General features: G+C 40.8%; 2 protein-coding genes across 6 annotated transcripts; one reads left to right on the top strand and one right to left on the bottom strand.

Annotated features, from left to right (window-relative positions):
- Positions 1–962: 962 nt before the first annotated feature.
- Positions 963–11051, bottom strand: CENP-C (centromere protein C). 3 transcript variants are annotated; one of them, XM_078576146.1, is made up of 26 exons: positions 10807–11051; positions 10002–10177; positions 9763–9851; positions 9571–9673; positions 9196–9368; positions 8720–9091; positions 8440–8642; positions 8273–8359; positions 7453–7665; positions 7186–7311; positions 6794–7006; positions 6361–6516; positions 6232–6265; positions 5870–6069; positions 5637–5759; positions 4989–5153; positions 4861–4900; positions 4461–4663; positions 4238–4372; positions 4114–4153; positions 3720–3805; positions 3535–3574; positions 3129–3193; positions 1557–1656; positions 1355–1462; positions 963–1284 (listed from the first exon to the last, which is right to left on the bottom strand). In XM_078576146.1, exons 1-26 carry the CDS (start codon positions 10957–10959, stop codon positions 1154–1156), a joined length of 3534 nt encoding a protein of 1177 aa, XP_078432272.1. In that variant the 5' UTR covers positions 10960–11051; the 3' UTR covers positions 963–1153. The 3 variants fall into 3 exon arrangements, with proteins under 3 accessions (XP_078432272.1, XP_078432273.1, XP_078432274.1); XM_078576147.1 differs by having other exon boundaries at positions 7453–7662; XM_078576148.1 differs by lacking the exon at positions 5637–5759 and having other exon boundaries at positions 4989–5149; positions 5866–6069.
- A 173-nt stretch (positions 11052–11224) lies between these two features.
- ATXRCC1 (BRCT domain-containing DNA repair protein) lies at positions 11225–19912 on the top strand. Of its 3 annotated transcripts, none has more exons than XM_078576149.1 (8): positions 11225–11328; positions 14555–14739; positions 14876–15064; positions 15961–16072; positions 17275–17354; positions 18803–18913; positions 19028–19114; positions 19569–19912. In XM_078576149.1, exons 2-8 carry the CDS (start codon positions 14581–14583, stop codon positions 19839–19841), a joined length of 1011 nt encoding a protein of 336 aa, XP_078432275.1. In that variant the 5' UTR covers positions 11225–11328; positions 14555–14580; the 3' UTR covers positions 19842–19912. The 3 variants fall into 3 exon arrangements, with proteins under 3 accessions (XP_078432275.1, XP_078432278.1, XP_078432277.1); XM_078576152.1 differs by having other exon boundaries at positions 19032–19114; positions 19569–19794; XM_078576151.1 differs by having other exon boundaries at positions 11232–11331.
- Positions 19913–21185: the final 1273 nt, after the last annotated feature.

Raw genomic sequence — 21185 nt, 5'->3', positions numbered from 1 at the left:
AAAACATGTGTTAATCTAGGTCAACTCAAGCTGCAATTAAATGCCACTTATTCTTTCAATTCAAAAGGAATGATCAGCAAAACAAAAGATTGAGATGAAATCCAATATACACCAAGTTTAGTATCCCAGTTTAATAGTTAAACTCCAAGAATCATATAATTGATATTCATATCTCTATTTAATCTCCACATGATTATAGTAATATTTAGTATTTTATTTTGAACTACGGTTTCTATTCTTTATTCAATGTAGGATATTCCATCGGCTGACTACTTTAGTTTATTCCATTAATGCGGAATTGTAGAAATATAGTTGGAAGCCTATTCCCCTTGTGATGTCATTGGAGTTAGTTAAAACATGTGTTTAAATATGGATAAAGGAATCTTCCTTGTCCCCGTCTATAAATATAATTCTTGGCGATGTGTAAATCACTAGTACAAATGAATGACTTACAACTCGAGCATATGAAAACTATTTTTAACAACTCGAGCAAACTCATGTTAAATGAATTTAAACTGGATCTCATGCTTTCTATGGCACCTTATAATATACCAAGTCATCTTTCATGTTTGATAATTGAAAATTACGCTTGAGGGACATAGAAATTACAATTTTTTACATCTCATTTATATCCCAGCACTGATGATCATTGCAAAACTCAGTTTATTTCTGAAAATACTGATGTCCCACCAGATGATGTCCCACTATAATTGCAAGAATGGTCTTTGAAATATAAACCACAATCATTCCTTCCACCTAACAAAGTACGTCATTATCCTATACTAGATCACCCTGATCCCATACAATTCCCATAATTTGACCCAAAAAAATTCCCAAAGAATGACGCTGACCAAAGTCTCCAGTAATCTACTATATCTTAATTACTCATTCTTTCCCAAATCTATTTCCACTGAAATTTACTCCCTACTCTAATCTTGAACAAAGGTACACAAGAGAACAAATTCAAGATGAAACTTCTTAAAAGAGGCTAACAAATATTTACAAGTTAGACACGATCGGAGGTTTTGACCAGAGCATAACATGTCAACGGTCAAACTCTCGGTGACAAGATCTTCACATAGCAGAATCCAACGGATAAGATCTCCGAGCTGGAGTCAAACGAGGATGGGTAATGGTCAAACCTGATAGGAGCTCAGTGCAGGGCAACATTCTGCAGGAGTTCTGCATACTCATCAGACACATAAGACTTGACCTTCAGAGCTGCCCCCTCGCGACTAGTCTTCGCCGGGGAGGCGTATTTCACCCCGATGACTGTTGGGAGAGCTGAAAGTCAACGCTCGTGTCATCACGATACTTAACACAAACCCCAAGAAAAAGAAGACGAGAAACTTACTGTCATGGATGCGGGCGAAGAGGAGCCTCTCTCCGCGCCAATGGGCCAGTGGCCTGGTTCTGATTCGAGTGCTTCGACGGAGACCGCACTGCCACGCGGTGCCAGCACCTGGGGACGGGGCGAATTTTGAATTAAGAAGGTCGTGCGGGTGATAGTTAGTGAGGAGGAATATATGTTTAGGATAAATGTGCGGGCCTAGTACCTGCAAGGCTCTGTCGCCGATTAGCCTTCTTCTGCTTGCTTTGTTGCTCTAGAGGCAGTTCCTGCTCGAAGGAAGGCGACGATCTTGGTTGGCTTGCAAGCTGCAGAACAACCAGAATGTCATCTTAATCCATGATTGCATGATGGCTTGCATGCAACGTTTTACTAGAAATGGAGGGGATTAGAGAGAGAGAGGAAGAGTGAGAAATAGACAGAGAGAGGAAGAGAGAGAGAGAGAAATAGGCAGAGAGAGAGGAAGAGAGAGAGAAAGAGACAGAGAGAGAGAGGGGAAGAGGGAGAGAAAGAGACAGAGAGAGAGAGGGGAAGAGGGAGAGAAAAAGACAGAGAGAGAGAGGGGAAGAGGGAGAGAAAGAGACAGAGAGAGAGGAAGAGAGAGAGAAAGAGACAGAGAGAGAGGAAGAGAGAGAGAAAGAGACAGAGAGAGAGGAAGAGAGAGAGAAAGAGACAGAGAGAGAGGAAGAGAGAGAGAAAGAGACAGAAAGAGAGAGAGGAAGAGAGAGAGAGAAAGAGACAGAGAGAGAGGGAGGAAGAGAGAGAGAAAGAGACAGAGAGAGAGGGAGGAAGAGAGAGAGAAAGAGACAGAGAGAGAGAGAGAGGGAGAGAGAGAGAAAGAGACAGAGAGAGAGAGAGAGGAAGAGAGAGAGAAAGAGACAGAGAGAGAGAGGGAGGAAGAGAGAGAGAAAGAGACAGAGAGAGAGAGGAAGACAGAGAGAAAGAGACAGAGAGAGAGGAAGAGAGAGAAAAAGAGACAGAGAGCAAGAGACAGAGAGAGAGAGAGGAAGTGAGCGAGAGGAAGAGAGAGAGAAAGAGACAGAGAGAGAGAGGAAGAGAGAGAAAGAGACACAGAGAGAGAGAGGAAGAGAGAGAGAAAGAGACACAGAGAGAGAGAGAGGGAGAGAGAGAGAGAGAGAGAGAGAGAGAGAGAGGAAGAGAGAGAGAAAGAGACAGAGAGAGAGAGGAAGAGAGAGAGAAAGAGACACAGAGAGAGAGAGAGGAAGAGAGAGAGAAAGAGACACAGAGAGAGAGAGAGGAAGAGAGAGAGAAAGAGACACAGAGAGAGAGAGAGGAAGAGAGAGAGAAAGAGACACAGAGAGAGAGAAAGAGACACAGAGAGAGAGAAAGAGACAGAGAGAGAGAGGGAGAGAGAGAGAGAGAGAGAGAGAGAGAGGGAGAGAGAGAGAAAGAGACACAGAGAGAGAGAAAGAGACAGAGAGAGAGAGGAAGAGAGAGAGAAAGAGACAGAGAGAGAGGATGGGAGAGAGAAAGAGACAGAGAGAGAGGAAGGGAGAGAGAAAGAGACAGAGAGAGAGGAAGAGAGAGAGAGAGACAGAGAGAGAGGAAGAGAGAGAGAAAGAGACAGAGAGAGAGAGAAAGAGACAGAGAGAGAGGAAGAGAGAGAAAGAGACAGAGAGAGAGGAAGAGAGAGAAAGAGACAGAGACAGAGTGAGCGAGAGAAAGTGAGACAGAAAGAGAGAGAGTGAGAGAGAGCAAGTGAGCGAGAGTGAGAGAGAGAGAGAGAAACTGAAGCTGTGAGAGAAAGATTGACAGACACCTCATTATTATGTCCATGGATCCCCTCAATTGGTATACTCGAAGCTGCATCGGCACTAGATTGATCTATTTCCAAAGGAAAAAAATCAGAGATAGCGGTACCGCAAATGTGAATATACTAGGGTAAACTGACGCCTTGCTCCCACCATTTGACTCAACACTTTTATGTTTAAGGAAATAAGCAAGGTTTGAAAAATATAAAATTTTATGACAGGTTAAAAATCAACAAACAATTTCCAGTCCAACAAACTTATTCCGATGGAGAATTGGGAATAGTTTTTCAGGCCTGAGTAGAGCGCATTTTCTGTGATCATGCATGTTTTTAATACTTGAGACGACAAGAAAACATACTTTAGACAACATTGCAATCAACAAACACATTAATCTATCAGCACCTTTCATCCTACCTTCATTAGCACGCTCATTAACTTCTGGGCCGTCACAGACCTGTAAAGATGGGCAAAATGACTCAGTTATGTAAAGAAAATATTTTCTTGAACTACTTAAACATCATCTATTGAAAGGGATTAATCGACACAGAAGAACCAGTAACACAACGGGACAGTTGCAAAAAAGCAGAATAGAAGTCCACCTCATAACTATGTCCATGAATGACGGTGGAATTTAAATGGACCCCTGCAACTGGTTCACTTGAAAATGCATCAGCACAAGATTGATCTGTTCCAAAGGACAAAAAGTTAGGAATTGGTTTCGCAGTAGTAAAAAAACTTCGGCACAATGATGCCCCCCTCCTAGGATTTGAGTGAGAAATATGCATTCTTAAAATTTATAAATTGAAAAAATTCTAGCTCGCCGTGAAAAAACAGAAGCCCAATAAAACATACATTGCCATTATAATTTTTAGTCCGGCTAATTTATTTGAAGGCAAATTAAGAAACATAATTCGTAAAGAATGACAGACACTTTCTGGGCCTTCAAGCACCCCTTTAACAGTTGAATGACAGACAAAGAGTCAATATTCCTACCTTCAGTTGTAGGTTCATCAGCTACTGGGCCATTATAAACCTGTAGAGATGAAAAAGATGACTCAGTTATGTAAAAGAAATACTTCCCAAACTACTTAAGCAACTCCCATCGAAAATCACTCGCCTTGTTCTTAGGGTCACCAGCAGCCTCCAGAGATTCTGCTGTAATGCCATTATCCAATGAGGTTTTTTCAGGGGTCTCATCATGATCACAATCACCCTCACTTGGAAAGAATGCCTCAGCAGCCTCATCATCACTCTAAAATTGACGACGGAAAGAAAATTATAATAATAAATTAATGATGAGAAAGTGACTAGTAAAAGAATAATATAGAAAGGCACCATACCTCATCTTCAGAGTTGAATTTTAGGGCCGTTGGGACAAGAACATTGGTGGTTTCAACTTCAACTTCATCTTGGCAGTTGAGTCCATTTCTGCCCGAGCAGGACACGATGCTGGGATGAAACATTTGCTGTAATTGTTCATCTCGAGTAGTTAATCTATTGCTGGACCTTGCAGTCGCCTCGGCACAGGGCACAACATTGAAACCTGTTGTATCTCAGGCGATTGAGTTTCAGTGAGAAAATCACAAATGCAAAGAAAATATCTCTCTTCATACATCCAATCTTAAAGTAGGAAATATAAATCATAGGCACAATAAAAAAATATGGATTTAGTGGCAAGATAAAACATAAAAAGATATATACAGCAAAGATTCTTGGACACTGTTGATATGCTTGTCTAACCTTTGTCGATTGGTATGGAATTTCGTGGGGTATCTGAGACCTAAACAATCAAAGAGATAATTAAGTCAAGGAAATTTCGCCTGACGACATCAACAACATGGACATGAATAAATCAAAATATCACTTGCCTTGTCACATACTCCAGCCAATTGGCTATTAGAATTGCTACCAAGGGAGACCTTGTTCTTAAAGGATCTTCCTGAGATCTGCGAAGAGTCAGAGATTTGTGGGTTTGACTGCAGCTCATGTCCAACTTCATCAGCAGCTAGTGGCTCTGTAAGAGCATTATCTACCTGAAATTTGGCAAATACGAGTTATTAACTGTTATATATTTGCGATCATAGATGACAATGACTTTTTTTTGAAGAAGAGATCACCCGTGAATGGTGGTCAACCTGAATTTCATTATGCGAATGAACATGAAATATGAAGTCGACCAAAATGTTCCTCTCTCCAATGATGAGTTGTCAACGTCATTGTAAATTGTCCTTGCCTAGATAAGACGCCAATTTTGTCTTATCTTGACCTCTAGTCACTCTCCCTCCATTAGTCTCACTCAGATGAAGGGAAAGGATGGCAAAATTGTCAGTGCCATTGTTATTTCTCCGTGACCAGGATGATGATGATGAAAACAACAATGACAAAATCATCATCTCACTCAAACTGCGGATGATGATTATGATGACATTTGTGTCATTGCTATCATCTATAATACAGTCGTCTTTCCAGAATAAAAGACAAGAAAAGATGCCACCAATGAAACAGGGTGTGCTTGCCTTCTTTCCAAAACGATCTTCTGGTGGACCTCCAATGATTCTGTTATCTAATTCAGGGGATCTTGGGTGGAGTTCCTCATCAGGCTTGTCTGCAACTATTGCCTCCACTAGAGCGTTCAGTTCCTGATAATAACTTGTCATGTCATGACAAATCAATATGCCCCATCGCCATTTCTACCCTTCCATTGTAGAATAATAAAAGCAAAACAGCGATGAAAATTGGATGAACATGCCTTCTCTCCAAAATTGGCGTCAAGGGGTGCGTTAGCTCCCAAGATAGAGGCCTTGGAGTTTGAGCTATCTTCCTCAGTGTAACTACCAAAGGCGTCGAAATTTCTCTTGCTTGATGATCTACTCCTCTGTTGTTGATTACCGGAAAGTGAAGATCTAGTCATCTGTTTTTGGTTATCTGTAACAGAGGTGTTTTCCAGATCTGCAGCATATTTAAGGTTTCAATTTACAAAAACAGGCAGAGTTGCAGAAAATCAAACGATTCAGTAATAACATGGTCGAATCTACTAGTTGGTAAAAGCTGATAGGTTGAATATTCTCATTATAAAAGATTATAAGGATTTAAAAGTGATGTCCCTCTTACATTGTGATTCATGTGCCTCATGGAAATCATCCATCTGAAAATTTCAATACAAACATAAGAAGACATTTGAGTAGTTTCCAGAAACCAATTCCAAGATTTGGATATGAATTCACTCTCAAAATATCTTACCTTGGTATTTCTTGCAGCACCAGGATCAGCTGTGACCTCACTGGTTGTGACATCAAAAGTGACTACTACATCTGACATTCTATTCGATATCCCAGGACCCTCCGATTGCAACCTATTGCCAAAATCATACCCCTCATTTGCAACGGAAGCCTCCACCTGAAAATAAGCATTATAATTTACCATCAATAACCCCAAAATAAAAACTAGAAAAGATAAAACCGATAAATATAACGGGCACCAAAACATAAAGAGACATGTCTGTGCATTTAGATGTCACCATCAATGACTGCAAAAGACATGTGATGATACAATGTAGTCGTATACTGTGATTTGTTCTCAGAGATCCAAATAATATGCATCTACTTCAATTAGTTTTCATGATCTTGAGTAAAATGCAGACTACGATGGTCAGTAACATGATAAGATCCCTTGCCTCTTTATCAGCTTCAACACCAGTCTCAAATGAAAGTGTTCTACGCGTACTGTCAATGGTACTATTGGAGGGCGACCTGCTTGCCACCAGAACTGATGATGTGCCCAATTCGAATTCTTGGTCGGGGATATCCACCCCCTTTGATGCTGAAGCCTCCTTCGGGAAGTTATCTACCTGTTTGAGGAGATCCACCCCATTTGATATTGAAGCATCCTGCAGTAAGTGTCATTCAGTGTTCTAATATGGTGTTTTTGGCAAAATCGTAATCTACTTTTAGCTCATTTAAAGCAAAAAGAATGGAATCAAATGTAGTGTGGTTTGCCCACTCTTATGTCCTAGCTTCTCTCCAAGCTCTTTACCCATACCTCAAAAGTTAGCATTAAGTTATGTACCTGTTCAGAGGATGCCCCCAACTGCAATGCCTGTTCAGGGAGATCCGTGGCCTTTGACATTGAAGCCTCCTGAAGTAAGTTATCAACCTGTTCAGGGAGATCCACCCCATTCGACTCTGAAGCCTCCTGTAGTAAGTGTCAGACAACAGGGAAGAACCGTCATTCAGTGTTTCAATAGTGTGTTTTAGGTACAGAGAATAGAATTCAAAATAGTGGGTTTTGCCCAAACTTATGTTCTTGACTTCTCTTCAATGTCCTCACACATACCTGAAAAGTTGTCAGCAACTTATCGACGTGTCCAGAAGATCCTCCCAACTGCAATTCCTTTTCGGGGATATCCACTCCCTTTGATGCTGACGCCTCCTTAACCAAGTTATCTACCTCTTCGGGGATATCCACTTTCTTTGACGCTGAAACATCCTCCATCAAGTTATCTACCTGTTCGGGGAGATCCACTCCACTTGATACTGAAGCATCCTGCTGTAAGTGTCAGACAACAGGGAGATAGATCATTCAGTATTTTAGAGGGGTTTTAAGGCAAAAGTGAAATATTCTATCTGCATATTTGAGGCAGATAGAAAAGAATGAAAGATAGGAACTTAATAAGTCCCTGACAAAGACTTATCAGAGCAAGAAGAAACGCCAAGCTTCCGCCGCACGTGGGAATTGAGGTGCACGTGGGAACATTCAAATAAGCGCGGGAGGCGGCCCTATAAATAAAGGCGGGTTCTCTTCCAGAAGGGACTTTTCGATCATCCAGCTTCAAGAAGGAGATTCTCCCAGCATGGATTGCTGTGTTGCCCGATTCGGACCTCGGCCTCCACGATCTAGACAGGAAGTAGCTTACTCCCTGTTCGTGCTTAGATCTATTCCTATATGATCCAGATCTGGATCTGTTCTTCAGTATTGACCCGATTTGTCAGATCTGTTTGTATCGAATTGTGATTGAATTAGCGCATTGGATATTGGTGATTGTGTGAGATCTCTATATTTCATCCACGAATTCTATATACATTCTTGGAGTCTTAACAGAACTTCTCTCTAATCTCCTCACCCATAACTCAAAAGTTGATAATAAGGTATTTACCAGTCCAAAGGATGCTCCAAATTGTAATTCCGGTCTGGGAAGATCCGCCCTCTTTGACACTGAAGCCTCCTGCAGCAAGTCATCTACCTGAGAATTTAACTTTTTTGTTACCATTTGAAAGCCATTGACCTACAAATAACATCCAAGATAAAGTGGGACATTTATGCCTTATCCCTGAAGTTGGCTTGAATCACTCCGGATGAACCATCATTTGCCACATCAGATCTGCTTTCTTGGTGATGAAATCCTTCAGAGTCTGCAAATGAACCATTGGGTGACATTCTCATCCTAGATTGAATCTCAATCGCTGATGACTGTGATTTTCTCTTGTTATGCGATCTGCTTTTCGACTTTGAGGAACGTAGTGAACCTGGGGAATACACCTTGTTTAAACAACCCATTGAGATGGCTGAGATAAAAAATGGACGAAATGATACACACTTATACCTTTACTTAAAGAAGAGTTTTCTGAAGATGAATCACTAAGAGACCCCATGTCAAAAGAATCCATAAATAGATCTTTCTGCAAAATGCGCCTCTTAAATATGGCAATAGAGGCCAGTGGGCTGCGCCTAACATTCTTTGAAATATTTTCAGTTGAGCCCAAAATTTCCCCGGTCTTTTTACCATCTGTAATTGCAATATTGTTTCCATGGCATCTATCCAGCGGAGGAAGACATATCCTGTCTACGTTGATTGAATCAACCTGCAACTTCCTTTCCAGAAATTTTATTTCTTCACCTTCATCAATGTCCTCGAAGCAAAACAGCAGTTTGTTCAAAACTTGGTCAACATTTCCCTCTTCTGTGGTATTAGAACCTGTTGGGAGGAATAAAATCGAAACGTAAATGAAGAAGAATATGTCGAGTAAGGTTGCAAGTCCCAGAACCCAGTAAATCAAGAGCATTAAAAATAACCCCCACCTTTTTCTTGCTCTAATTCTCTTAATCGGCTAGTTGGCAACGAAATGGGACTGGATTTTGTATCCTTTGTACATTTCAAAGGGCTTAAAGCATGATCTTCAAATTGAGAGGTTGAAGTTGATTCTGATAACTCGGCCTGTACTCTAAAATGGTGCTTAAAACCTGCTCTTCTCCTGGAAAATTAAACTGGATTGTCAAAATTCTGACCAAAATGTGTAGTCAAAGAAAATAGGAACCGATAAAAGCACTGGAGACAGTGCGAGAAATGAACAACAAAAGAATGATTTCTTGACTAGTGCAAAAGGTTAAATTTGTTTGATGAAAGTAAGTCTTTGTTTCAGCATCGATGAATAGGATTTGGATCCAGAATATGACCCCAGGATGCTCGGGCGGCGTTTCCTTGATAAATTCCCCTGTGGATTTTCAGTCGGTTCATTTACAACGTGACCTCTAATCTTCTTCAACACCTTATCAGCATCTGAAGCAAAAAAGAGAAGAAATAAACAGCTCGATCATCAGAAGATTAGTGAAATAAAAGCTGCGGAGCAGCACGGCACCAAGGCTTACATTCCATTTTCTCGATGGCTGAGAAGAATTCGTCTGGGTCTTTAATGTGATCGACGTTCAATGTTGCTCCCACTCGCAAAAGTGGATCACTGCAGGTCCATAGCAATTATGTAAAAAAACCAACCGAACCACTTCATTAAAAATGCAAAACAATACAACGATCCTTCAAACCTTCTATTTCTAGTATATAATTTTCAAAAAAACTATTTATAGAACAATAATTCAATAACATGACAAACCTTTTTTCAGGCTTGAAAGAAAAACGCGCCCGCTTGCGCCCTAATGCTTCACGTCGTTCTTGCATTTGATCCACGGGATTTATAGTTTCAATTTCATTGCGATCCTCATCAGTTGTGGTCAGAGGAACTGTAACTCGTCTTCTAGCTTCTGAAGGTTCCACACAGTCCGGGGATATCTGACAAGGAGGGCATGGAGAATTAACTTCCGGATAATTAGATTCCACATATCAGATGATAGGGCATAGAGTAGAAAACATAAGAATGGTTACGATCATCCCTCTGCCGATAAATTTAACGTCTAGAACACATGATAAGATGGGTGACGATAGGAAAAGTGATCAATAGACAGACTATTTCGGAATGTCCCTTAAATAGTACGCCTACAAACGATAGAGTCGCCCCAAAGAACCACATTGAAATGCTCGAAGGGAACTAAATGGGAAGATAAAAGAAATTACGAGCACAAAAAAACAAATGAAAATTTAATCTGAAAAGTAACTCACAAGAAATATAAACATTGTTCGCCCTCAAAAAATGAAATATGCTAAGAAGCTGAAACAGCTCGTAATCCATCCAGGATAAAATAAAAATTTAAATACATTTAGAAGATGAAACGGCATGTCATCGATTCAGCATAAAAAAAATTGAAATACACTAAGAAGCTGAAACGGCGTGTCATCGGCTCAGGATCAAAAAAAATTGAAATATCCTAAGAAGCTGAAACGGAATCTTATCGATTTAAGATAACAAAAAATGAAAGACGGCGAAAGAATCATTAATCGACCCACAGGTGCTTGAATTCTACCATAGATTTGAATAAACACCGGATAGAATCGAACTCTTTGTCCTCCGAATCTCCGCCAGGGGCAGCGATTGAATCAAACCGGGATCCGAGCGTTCGAGGAAGCAAGGAAAGTACGTGCACGTCGAGGCAGGCGAGTCCACCGCCGCCCGCCATCGCTCTCTCTCTCTAACTCCCTCTCTTCCTCTTTCTCTCTCTCTCTCTCTCTAGTTTCTGCTCTTTTCTTCTCTCCAACGGGAGAGAGAAAACTAGCCGATGAGAGACTGCAGATTCAATTTATGGGCAAAAAGGGAATTCAAGGGGGAAAATTGTGCCACGCTGGAAAGTTCTCGGGATTCGCGCCTAAGTTACATTTCAAATTGCGTTATTGGGCCTCACCCGGCCCAATAACAACTCGCTCAGTATAAATAAAAATTCTGTTTAGTGTTTCTGGAATTCCTAAATTTGAGCTGAGGTCCGGTTCTTCTTGAGAGACGACCTGCGCGCTTGAATTCCTCCTCTGCAAGGAATTCTCCCGGATTTGAGGTAGTAGTACTCGGATTTGCTCTTGTTTTTTCTTTTCCGTAGCCTTTGTGACGGCATCGGAGGATCATAACCTTGTTACATTCGTTTAAGGTGATTTAATATAATTTTATTATTCCGTTGTGAACATTTCTGTTGATTGATTTTTTCAGCGTTAGCTTTGTTTCCCTTTTACATCTTGTGGATTGCTGTGTTCTCGCGGCAGCCGTGATCTGATGTTTTTGTATGTTTAAATTGATTTGGAATGTGTCTAGTACTCTCGACCTTGCTGTCCGGAAATCGATTCCGTCGTAGAGATTTACTCGGTTGATTGCTACCTTTAGTGTGGCCCTAATGAATGATGCAATTGTATGACAGTGGTCCACCATGTCTTGTATTGTGAAGAAGTGCGATAAAACATTTATAGCTTGTACGAGATCCGTATTCTTTTTTCAGTAAAACGGACGGGGAAAATTTTAAGTATCCGTAGTTTATGTTCGCTGAAAGAACCCCAGAGTCGTTGTCTAATTTTTAATGGAAACCTAAAAATTCAAAATTTAGAAAACTTTTCAGTAAATTGCTTATTAACCAGAGATTGCACTAGTATCAGCACACTACTGTACCGGATACCATTCGAACTCCGATGTTAAGCGTGCTTGGGCGAGAGCAGTACCTGGGAAGTCCTCGTTGGTGACCACAGCATGGGCATGTGATCACAGTTCAAAATTTCAAAAAAAAAACTAGTAAACAGAGACGGCTGTGGGGAAGGTTTTTTTATCTTCCGGATGCAGATCCTATTAGTCATTTTTTGTCATTATAAATTGAAATATTTACGATATAGGTGATGTAAAATCTAGCAATGTAAAATTTACGATATATAATATAAGATCTTACATTTACTATTTACGAATTGTAATTTGCATTTTTTCAACATCAAACTTTGGATATCAGGTTTTTTCTTGTGGAAGCTTCATTTCCTGTTCCTCAGGGTGGGAGAAATTCAGTCCGTGGAGGAAAGAAAAACATGTATTTTCTGTGAAACAGCGATAATCCTGGGGATACCTTTTCAGCTGACAGAAGATTTGTCTCAAAATTTTCCCATATTGCTTGTGTTGGTACGTTTGTGATAGAGTCATGCTTAGGCCTTGTCACAAAAGGCTCAAACAAGCCTCATGAGGGCACATTTGATATTGACGGGAAATCATTTCCGCCCAAATGTTATAAATACCACATTATATGATTAGTACGGCAGGTGTCAAATTTTTGAGTTGGTTTCTGGGTGATCTTAAGAGGGGGAGACAAAGGGTCCTCATCACACAAGACCTGGTCAACAAGGCTTAGTAAACAACTGAGCTTTTGGTGGAAAAATAACTTATTCTTGAACATCTTAGGGTTATAAGTACGTCCTTGTAAGGTTATCTGGGACATCTTTTGATGAATGATCATTTTGCGGTTTGTGACACAAGTAGCTGCATCCGACTGTGGCTAGGGCAAGAACTCCTGATTCAGAAGTTCTTGGGAGTTCGGTCCCCTATCTCTCTCCCTTCTTCTCTCTTACCTCTTCCATCTCTCTTCTCTTCTTCTCCTCTCTCCCTTGTCCCATTTCTTGATTCTTTTTAGATCTATGTGAGGATTTTAACAACGCTTGCCGTCTTGGGAGCAGGGATAAAACCTGTAAAATAGTAGACTTGCTTATGTTTTACTTCACTCTTTCTGCCTTAAATAGGCAGATAGACGCACACACTCTTATGCAAAGCTTCCTAGTAAATTAGGGAGTGGCATTTTAACCCTGCAGGCTGCAACCCCCTTCAAACTGGTAATGATGTACTTCATTGCCAGCTTGGCTGTTTAGTGCAGCGCAGAGAGAAAAATGTGCGCTGATAAGGCACCTCAAATCACATGTCCGCACCTGCTGATGTGGCAGTGGTCGTTGTCATTGCACTGCTTTCTGATTTGGGGACACCCACTCATGGGGTTCACTAGATGATGTGGACCATCCACAAATGGCGCGGCTTTTCCCTGGACGAGGCTGATCCGCTAGTGTGGCTTCATATGGCGATGTGGCTGATCCTCTCGTGTTCAGGTCTTGATAAAGTAATGGGGGAAGTTCGTGGAATTTGAAGAGGGAACTGTAGGTATCACTTAGAATTTTGAATCCTCTGTCTTCAAACTCATTGACATCGGCTTGCCTTCGTCACGACTCTCATATGCTGCAAGATGGGGCCATGGACTTGCTTATGGATATGAATAACCGAAAGTTGAATGTTTGGAACCTTCAGATGAGTGACTTGGGAAATAAAAAAATTAGGATGGGAGTAGTCGTAATCATTGTCTCATGTCCTCCCGATAACGTGAGCATTGCCTTCTTCTATTTCTTTGTAACCTCAGAGCTTCTAATCCATTTCATCTTCACACGTCTGCTTCTAAACTCACTTCTGAAGTTGTGGCTTTGGGTAATCTCTTTGTGATCTCAGAACCTTTCTCTAAATTGAGTTTAAATAAGTGGTTGGGGCTGCTGCAGATGTTTAGCTGCCTCTGTTGTGGGGCTGCTACTGACATTGCTTCTCTGCTGCCCAGCTATGACAGGCAGTTATACCATTCATACCATTCACATTATGCTGCCTGCTGATTTGGTGCTCCTCTGGTGCTGATTTGGAACTCTGTGATGCTCCCTCCTTAGTCACACTTGCAGTGATAGATGCAGCTCACACTGCAGTCTTTGTGCGATCAAACTTATGGCAAACGCCATAAGATTGTATCTACTGTCAACACTGTAGTCCTCACTGTGGTCAAATCCCTTATCAAACCACCAGTCTTCCTGTGGTCATCACTGCGGCCAGCTCCTCAGTTGATGCTGAGGTTCTCTTCTGCTGTCAAACCTGTGGTCAATGTCACGGTCTCCTCTGTGGTCAACTGTGATCAATAATGCAGTCAACCCATTTCTCATTGGCAAGGTTGACACCTCGGTCAACACTTGTGATCCATGTGGTAGTCAACACACAGAGTCAATGCCAAGTCAACGGCAGTGATAACACTTGGTTTTGTCGAGATCTGCTGCAGTCTGCTATGCCAAACCTTTTATTGACTCATGACAAGTCAAAATTTATTCTACGCTTTCTTCTAAGTCAAACAGTGTTAATCAAGTTTGGATGAAGTTTATGGTTAAGTGATGTTTTATTTTATCATACTCTTCTTTCTTTGGATCTGGAAATATTGACTAATATATAATATTTTTCGTGTAATGTGGCAGAAGCTGTAATTTTTTGATCTGTAACAATGTCTGATCAAAAGCCGCATTCCCTGGTGTCTAAGTCACAAGGAAAGAAGGGGAATGATTATGTTCACTCAGAAGAACACTCCAGTGAAGGCTTAGGGGATAAGAGAACAGAAGCAAGTTGTCAGCCGGGTGATTCATCTGAATTTTCAAAACTTCTGGTAATTTGACATTGAAGTGACTTCAAAAGTTCATTATGTAAAACGCATCCTCCATCCATGATTTTCTTCTATTTTTAATTATTATATAAGTTTAAGGATGATGAGTAATAAGATAGTTCTCTCTTGATATTTACAGGAAGGCGTGACCTTTGTTTTATCTGGAGTTGTAAATCCTGAACGAAATAATCTCAGATCAAAAGCTTTGTCTATGGGCGCTCATTATCAACCTGACTGGGCATCAGACTGCTCTCTTCTTATTTGTGCTTTTCCAAACACCCCAAAGTTTAGACAAGTTGAAACTGACGGGGGTACAATTGTGTCAAAGGTTCGGAAGGACACTTCCTCTCAATTTCTTACCCTGATTACCATTCTATTCTTCAATTTTAACCTCTATCCAATGTAGTTATACATTCTGAGCAATGTTGTATACTGTCCACGGTACACTTCTTCTGCTTTATTGTTAGTCAGTGTGTTTCATGGCTGTTTTTTTTTGTTACCTCTCTTTGTTTAGTGGCTATCCGCTTCAGCTTGACCGCTCCTGATGATGTTAAATGATTGATAACTTGAAAACTCTTTTTTCATCTCCTTTATTTGCTCTTTGTCTGGTAAGGATATGCCAGCTGTTATGGATCTTATTTTAGGTGTCTCATCTGGGGTACTGAATGTTGTTCTCCACTAAACCCCAAGCGGGCTGGCTCAACAAGCCTTGCCATGCTGGCATGTGTTACTTGAAAGTTCATTTCCCTTCCACCATATTGTTATTGATCCAACATGAAATCCATAAGTTTGGAAAACATTCTTAAAGAAATGGACTATCGGTGGTTTCCAAAGATGCATCAGACTGGATTGCCTTTAGTGTTCTGACATTAAAATTTGTTGAAAACTTAATTGAATGAATATGTGCCCAATAACTTCTGAAGCCTTGTTAAGATCACACGGATGAACACCAAAGGCTATCAAAGGGATTTATTCTAGATGTGTTGAAATATAAGTCCTTGATCATCTGGCCAGAATACTTATTCCCCATCCATGTCCTGCTAGTTCTGAAACGTTGTAGTCACTTCATAAAATATTGCTCTGTATAATTATGCAGCGGTCTTTGGTCGTCCAGCCATCCTTTTCTCAATTTTTTGTTTTCTGGCTTGAATTTCCTTTCAAAAATGTATACATGCTTGCTTTTGCTTAGAGGTGAAATAATTAATATTTTAATTTCTCTTGAAGGATTGGATAAACGAGTGTTACAATCAGAAAAAACTTGTTGAAATCGAGAAATTTCTGATGCATGTTGGGAGGCCATGGCGAAGAAGTGATTCTTACTCCAGGGATAATCAAGGTAATTATGGAGCTTGTGGTTGATGTACCTTTCTTATTTGTTAAAACTAAACGATGGTTCCCGAGGGATGGGAGAATTGAATTTTTTGGCCCATCAAAAAGGTGTTAATCCTTTCTTAAACTTGCGTGTCTCTAGCAAAGTTACATTTATGTTTTCTTCAGTTGTTACCAACCTTATTCATATTTTTAGATACTCTACAAGAAATCTTGTGTGGTAATACGGTGTCTGCATGAATTCGGCTCTTTCTTTAAAACATATTGATTTAGTATCTTTATTTTTTTTGATTTTTTTTATATGAGAGATCACACAAAATCGGTGACCCTCCTGTTGTGATTTATAAATATGTACATAAATAGCCTACACTGTCATCCCGTTCCCTGCAATGGGTAGAACACGCCACTTCTTGTACGACAGCATCAATCGATGCCTCCCATCCGTTGAAGATGACTTCATTCCTGTGCAGCCATAATGCCCAGAGTAATAGGAAGGGTCATCCATTCCCCTCTCGCCCCCTGCATGTGCCGCCTTGTCTATATGCCCGAACTCTCCATATCATGCTGGACGCTGTCTGTGAAGACAGCTTTTCCCATAAATCCAATCTGCAGCCATTTCTCCCAGCAGGCCTCTTTGAATGTCACATTCACTCCTGGAAGCTTCTGTGGGGCCAGCACAACCCATTTGGGACTGACATTCCAAGTAGGTTGTTACTATTCCCATGAAGATCTAAAAAAATCAAGAAATGTGAGGGAGAGAGAGGAGAGTGGGAGAGATGAAAGAGGTCAGGGAGAAGATGAGAGAGATCAGTGAACAAACCCTCAAGGACATCCGAATTGGGAGTTCCTGCCCTCATGGCAGCCGGATACAGCTACTCGTACTAAGAAACCACAAAATGATCATTCATCAAAAGGTCCTTCTAATGACCTTACAACGCGGTATTTCTAGCCCTACGATTTCCAAGAATCGGTTATTTTATCAGGACTCTAAAAACAGATCAATCTGGGCCATTAGAAGTTAGCTGTCTACATATTTTCATCTACAAAAAAAAATAAAATTCTGCTGCTCTTTTTCTGTCCGAAAATCTAATTGGCATTGATTTCTGAGGGACAAATTGGAATATCGTTCTGCTGTTTAACTTTAAAATGCTTTATAACATATTTTTCAGTCATTGGTGTGTAAAGTCTCAAAAAGTCTTGAACTTCAAGGTAACCGTATGCCTGAAGAAGTGTCTGAGAATATTAAGAGAAGATCTCACCACAAGATTGGCGGATCTTCAAGATCTGAGGTCAGTTTGAACGGACAACATGTGCATGTTATCTCTGTCAAGTTATAAAATATTCAAAAATTTTCAGACACTGAATAATCTCTGATAACAATTGAAATTTATTTGCTTACTGTGATCTCCACAATGAATCTTTTCTGGTGGAAATTCATGTACTTTCTTGTATGTAGCTAATGCAAATGTGCGGGAAAACTAAATAAAAAGGTGGTGTGCTATGATTCCAGTAAAGAAAATTTGTATTTCAGTAGGAGATGCGTACTACGTGGTTTGATATTGGCAGGAACAGAGATCGAAATAGGGGGATTCATGAATGTAGAGAGAGTCAAGAGAGTGAAGAGTGGGAGAGATCAGAGAGTGGAAATCATGAAAAGGGAAAAGTAGAGTGGGAAGCTAGGCTGCATTGGCCAGATATCTCCTCTGGATCTGGAGCATCTCTGGACAGTCAGGTATAATTCTGATACAAGTCGGCTGCAGACTTATTGGACTCGCGACATGAGAAAAAATGAGCAAAATGAGTTCCTACCCCTCTTTCCCTACATTTAGGGTATTTATGCCCTTATTTGACCCTAAAGACGGGTGTAACTCTCATCAGCCTTTGATAGGACTGTGTCAGATTCTTCTTGAATATCTTGCAGCAGAAGGGTCTTATTTATAGATCTCCTTCCCTGCCAAAACTCCCCATTCAAAGAGGCCCTTGTGTTGCTCGCGCCGTCCTCCTCAGCCGCTTCTTATTCTTCCTCAAGTGTGTTGGGTTGTTCGCATCTTGATGCGATTAAGAAGTTATGGTTTTCTTTGGTACCATATATCCATTGACTTGGGAGAGCAATGGTCAACAGAACTCTCTTGCATATAAAAACTCCCTTCACATTTATTTCATGATAGATTTGTGATACGATCCCCTATTTAGGTCAAGTTCGTCGTTCGAGCGCAATTGAGGCATTGTAGTCATTCAATCATTATGTAATCCCCACTATCCCCCCACTAGGAGATGTTCATTCCGCCTGCCTCGTCTTGCTGAAGTCCACCCCGGCATTCCTTGTCCATATGCCAATGACCGTTCCTGCGTCTTTTCTCTCCCTTCCCGGCCTCTCCCCAATTTTTACTTGGGTTTTGCATTAGTTTGATTTTCTGTATTTACTGCCTTCTGCATTTCTTTTGATGTTTCGACATTGTGTGGATACATGTGATGGTGATAATAATGTTACTGCCTTCTGCATTTATTCTGATGTGTCGTTATTGTGTAGATATGTGTGATGGTGATAATAATGTTATGGCTTCAGATCCACTAATTTGTGACTCCCTCCAATTATATTTTTCAACTTACAAATTTACTGGTGTTATCCGCTGTATCAGAGACGTCTCTCATAATTCGTTATATATTTCTATTCTTGCATTTTACTAAACTTTTCAATTGCATTTTTCTGTATTTGATCATCTCATACTATCTGCAGCCGGGAGGTCGTGGACGTGCTCTTGACCAGTTCTCCCCATCCAAGTTGAAAGGGTTGGCTCTCAAGGATCTAACTGAGACTGTGTTGTGGCTTGAGAAACAGGAAGAAAAAGTGAGTTCTAATGAGACGATCCTCTTTCTTTAAAAATGTTGGTAGTTTGATGTTTTAACTAGTTTTCCCCTCTAATCACACTTTTAAAATCCATCTATGGCGCATGGTTGACAGCCAGAGCCAAATGATATCCGGACTGTTGCTGCAGAAGGGATTATCACTTGTCTGCAGGATGCCATTGAAGCTCTTGAGTGTAACCAGGTTATACATCATCATATCTTGGACTTGGCTAATTATATTTTATTCTGATGATTGAAGAACTTTTTATTTATCGTGGCTCTTCGTATAATGCAAAATTGAAGAACTTTTTTATTCTCTTATTCTGATGGTTAGGCATCATCATATCTAGCAAAAAAGAACTTTTTATGCATATTCTCAGATTGTTATACATCATTTTATTTAGGTTTGGCTCATCACGCCATGCAAACTTGAGCTTTTTATTTACATGTATTGATGGTTATTGATCGTGGGCTTAGCTCATCATATCATTCTTGGTAGAACTTTTCATGCATTTATTTTGATGTTTATCTATCATTATATATTGGGCTTTTCTCATCATATCATGACAAAGCTTATTCTCATGGCTTTACATTATTATAAATGTTGAACAACTTCTGATGTCATTTTGACCCCCGGCATGGTTTAATGTAAAAAGGAAATCCAATCAGTGGCTGACAAGTGGATGTTTGTTCCCAAAGTGGTCAACCTGTTGGTTGACATGGAGACGGGAGAGGGTAGAGGAGTAGTCAACAGAGAAGAACTGACGAAATTGGCCGTTGACTGCAAGCATGCGTATCAGGCGGAGTTCTACGTGTTATTGGATGATCAGAAGACGGAAGACGTGGACAAGGAGTTTGACTCTGAGTCAACGATTGAGATGACCGAGGAGGAAATTGACTTAGCCTTCAAGGAGTTTGCGGCTATTTGACTTACTGCTGTTGAATAACTTACTGACATCTATCTTTATTTTCAATTCCAGTTCATCATTTCGCATGGTTCTATCCTATTCTTCACAAAATTTTCCGCGTGGTGGACTGATACGACCCCCATCGTATCCAGGGATGTTTCGCCATTTTACCCGCTACGAGTATTTCTGTCATTTCCACTCTGCATGTATTCCTCTTTAAATAGGCCTGCCTCTCTTTAGCAGGGCAGCCAAGTAAATGGAAGTTGTTGGTTCTCAGATCTCCTTCTCTTATGGTGCTCTTCATGCCGCCTACCACCCTCTGCTGATGACCGTTCCAGCTATAGTTCCGGATCGTCCCGGACGCGAACGATGGACGGGACGGGACAAAAATTTCGTCCCGTCCGATGTCCAGAGTAAGTTCAGGGACGAAGGACGGGACGGTTTCGTCCAACGATAAAAAACCATCCCGTCCAGTCATACCGGGACGGTTTTTCGTCCCGTCCAGTCCCCGGGGACGAATTTTTGTCCCGAAATTCGTCCCGGACATAAAAACCCATTTTATATTTTTAATATATTAATATAGATTTTTTCAAGTTTTTTAGGGAATTACTGAGGAGATAGAACGCAAAGGGACTTATGTACAATTATTTCCGAGTGGCGTCCATTTGCATGCATGTAAAAATATAGGGACTTTGATGCAAATTGTCATTGTGAGGCCACGTGGCAACATCTCAACCGTCGGATGTGAATCCGGCTGTTTTCTGTCCAGAATCATCCGTCCATTGTTCGAGACCTCCGGATGGACGGTTTTTTCGTTCCACAGGACGAAAACCGTCCCATCCGGTGGTCCCCGGGACGAATTTTCGCCCCAAAATTTGTCCGCATCCTCGGACGGGACGATTTTTCGTCCCGGGACGAAAAAATCATCCCATTGGTGTCCCTGCACTATAGTTCCAGCTCTTTCTCTCTCTCTCTCTCTGAGCTCTTGACGACAGTCTTACCGCCAAGTCTCCTTTTTCCCCATTTCGTAAGACGAGAACTGCTGCTTCTTACCTTTGTAGGATCCATCCCGAATTGTTCCTCCCACATCATACTTAACTTTAGAGTTCCCTTCTCGTTGTATCCACTTCTTTATCTATCTGTCTATCAATCTATCTCTCGTCTCTCTCTCTTCTTCTCTTGGCTTTCCTTTCCCAAGACAACACTTGGGGATAATCAGGTAGTCTTCATTTTATCCAATGGTGTTCAAGAAGGGGGTAAGATAGAGGGATCTTTGTACTTAATCTCTCCCTTTCTCCCTCTAAATTTTCATCTTTCTAGTTTATAGGTGGTTAGTGGTAGAGAGATAGAGATAGAAAGAGACCC

Source organism: Wolffia australiana, chromosome 5, assembly GCF_029677425.1.
Source record: "Wolffia australiana isolate 7733 chromosome 5, ASM2967742v1".
Classification (NCBI taxonomy): Eukaryota; Viridiplantae; Streptophyta; class Magnoliopsida; order Alismatales; family Araceae; genus Wolffia; species Wolffia australiana.
This window is presented reverse-complemented; position numbering and strand designations above follow the sequence as displayed.

Excerpts from the sequence above, each read along its gene's own strand:
- CENP-C (XM_078576146.1), bottom strand. The coding sequence starts at position 10,959 with ATGGCGGGCGGCGGTGGACTCGCCTGCCTCGACGTGCACGTACTTTCC. Across the intron at positions 7,312-7,452 it reads AGTTGCTGACAACTTTTCAG|GAGGCTTCAGAGTCGAATGG; the intron begins GTATGTGTGAGG and ends CACTTACTACAG. Across the intron at positions 4,373-4,460 it reads AATTCAACTCTGAAGATGAG|AGTGATGATGAGGCTGCTGA; the intron begins GTATGGTGCCTT and ends CGTCAATTTTAG.
- ATXRCC1 (XM_078576149.1), top strand. The coding sequence starts at position 14,581 with ATGTCTGATCAAAAGCCGCATTCCCTGGTGTCTAAGTCACAAGGAAAG. Across the intron at positions 15,065-15,960 it reads GGGGTACAATTGTGTCAAAG|GATTGGATAAACGAGTGTTA; the intron begins GTTCGGAAGGAC and ends TTTCTCTTGAAG. Across the intron at positions 17,355-18,802 it reads GCGGATCTTCAAGATCTGAG|CCGGGAGGTCGTGGACGTGC; the intron begins GTCAGTTTGAAC and ends TACTATCTGCAG.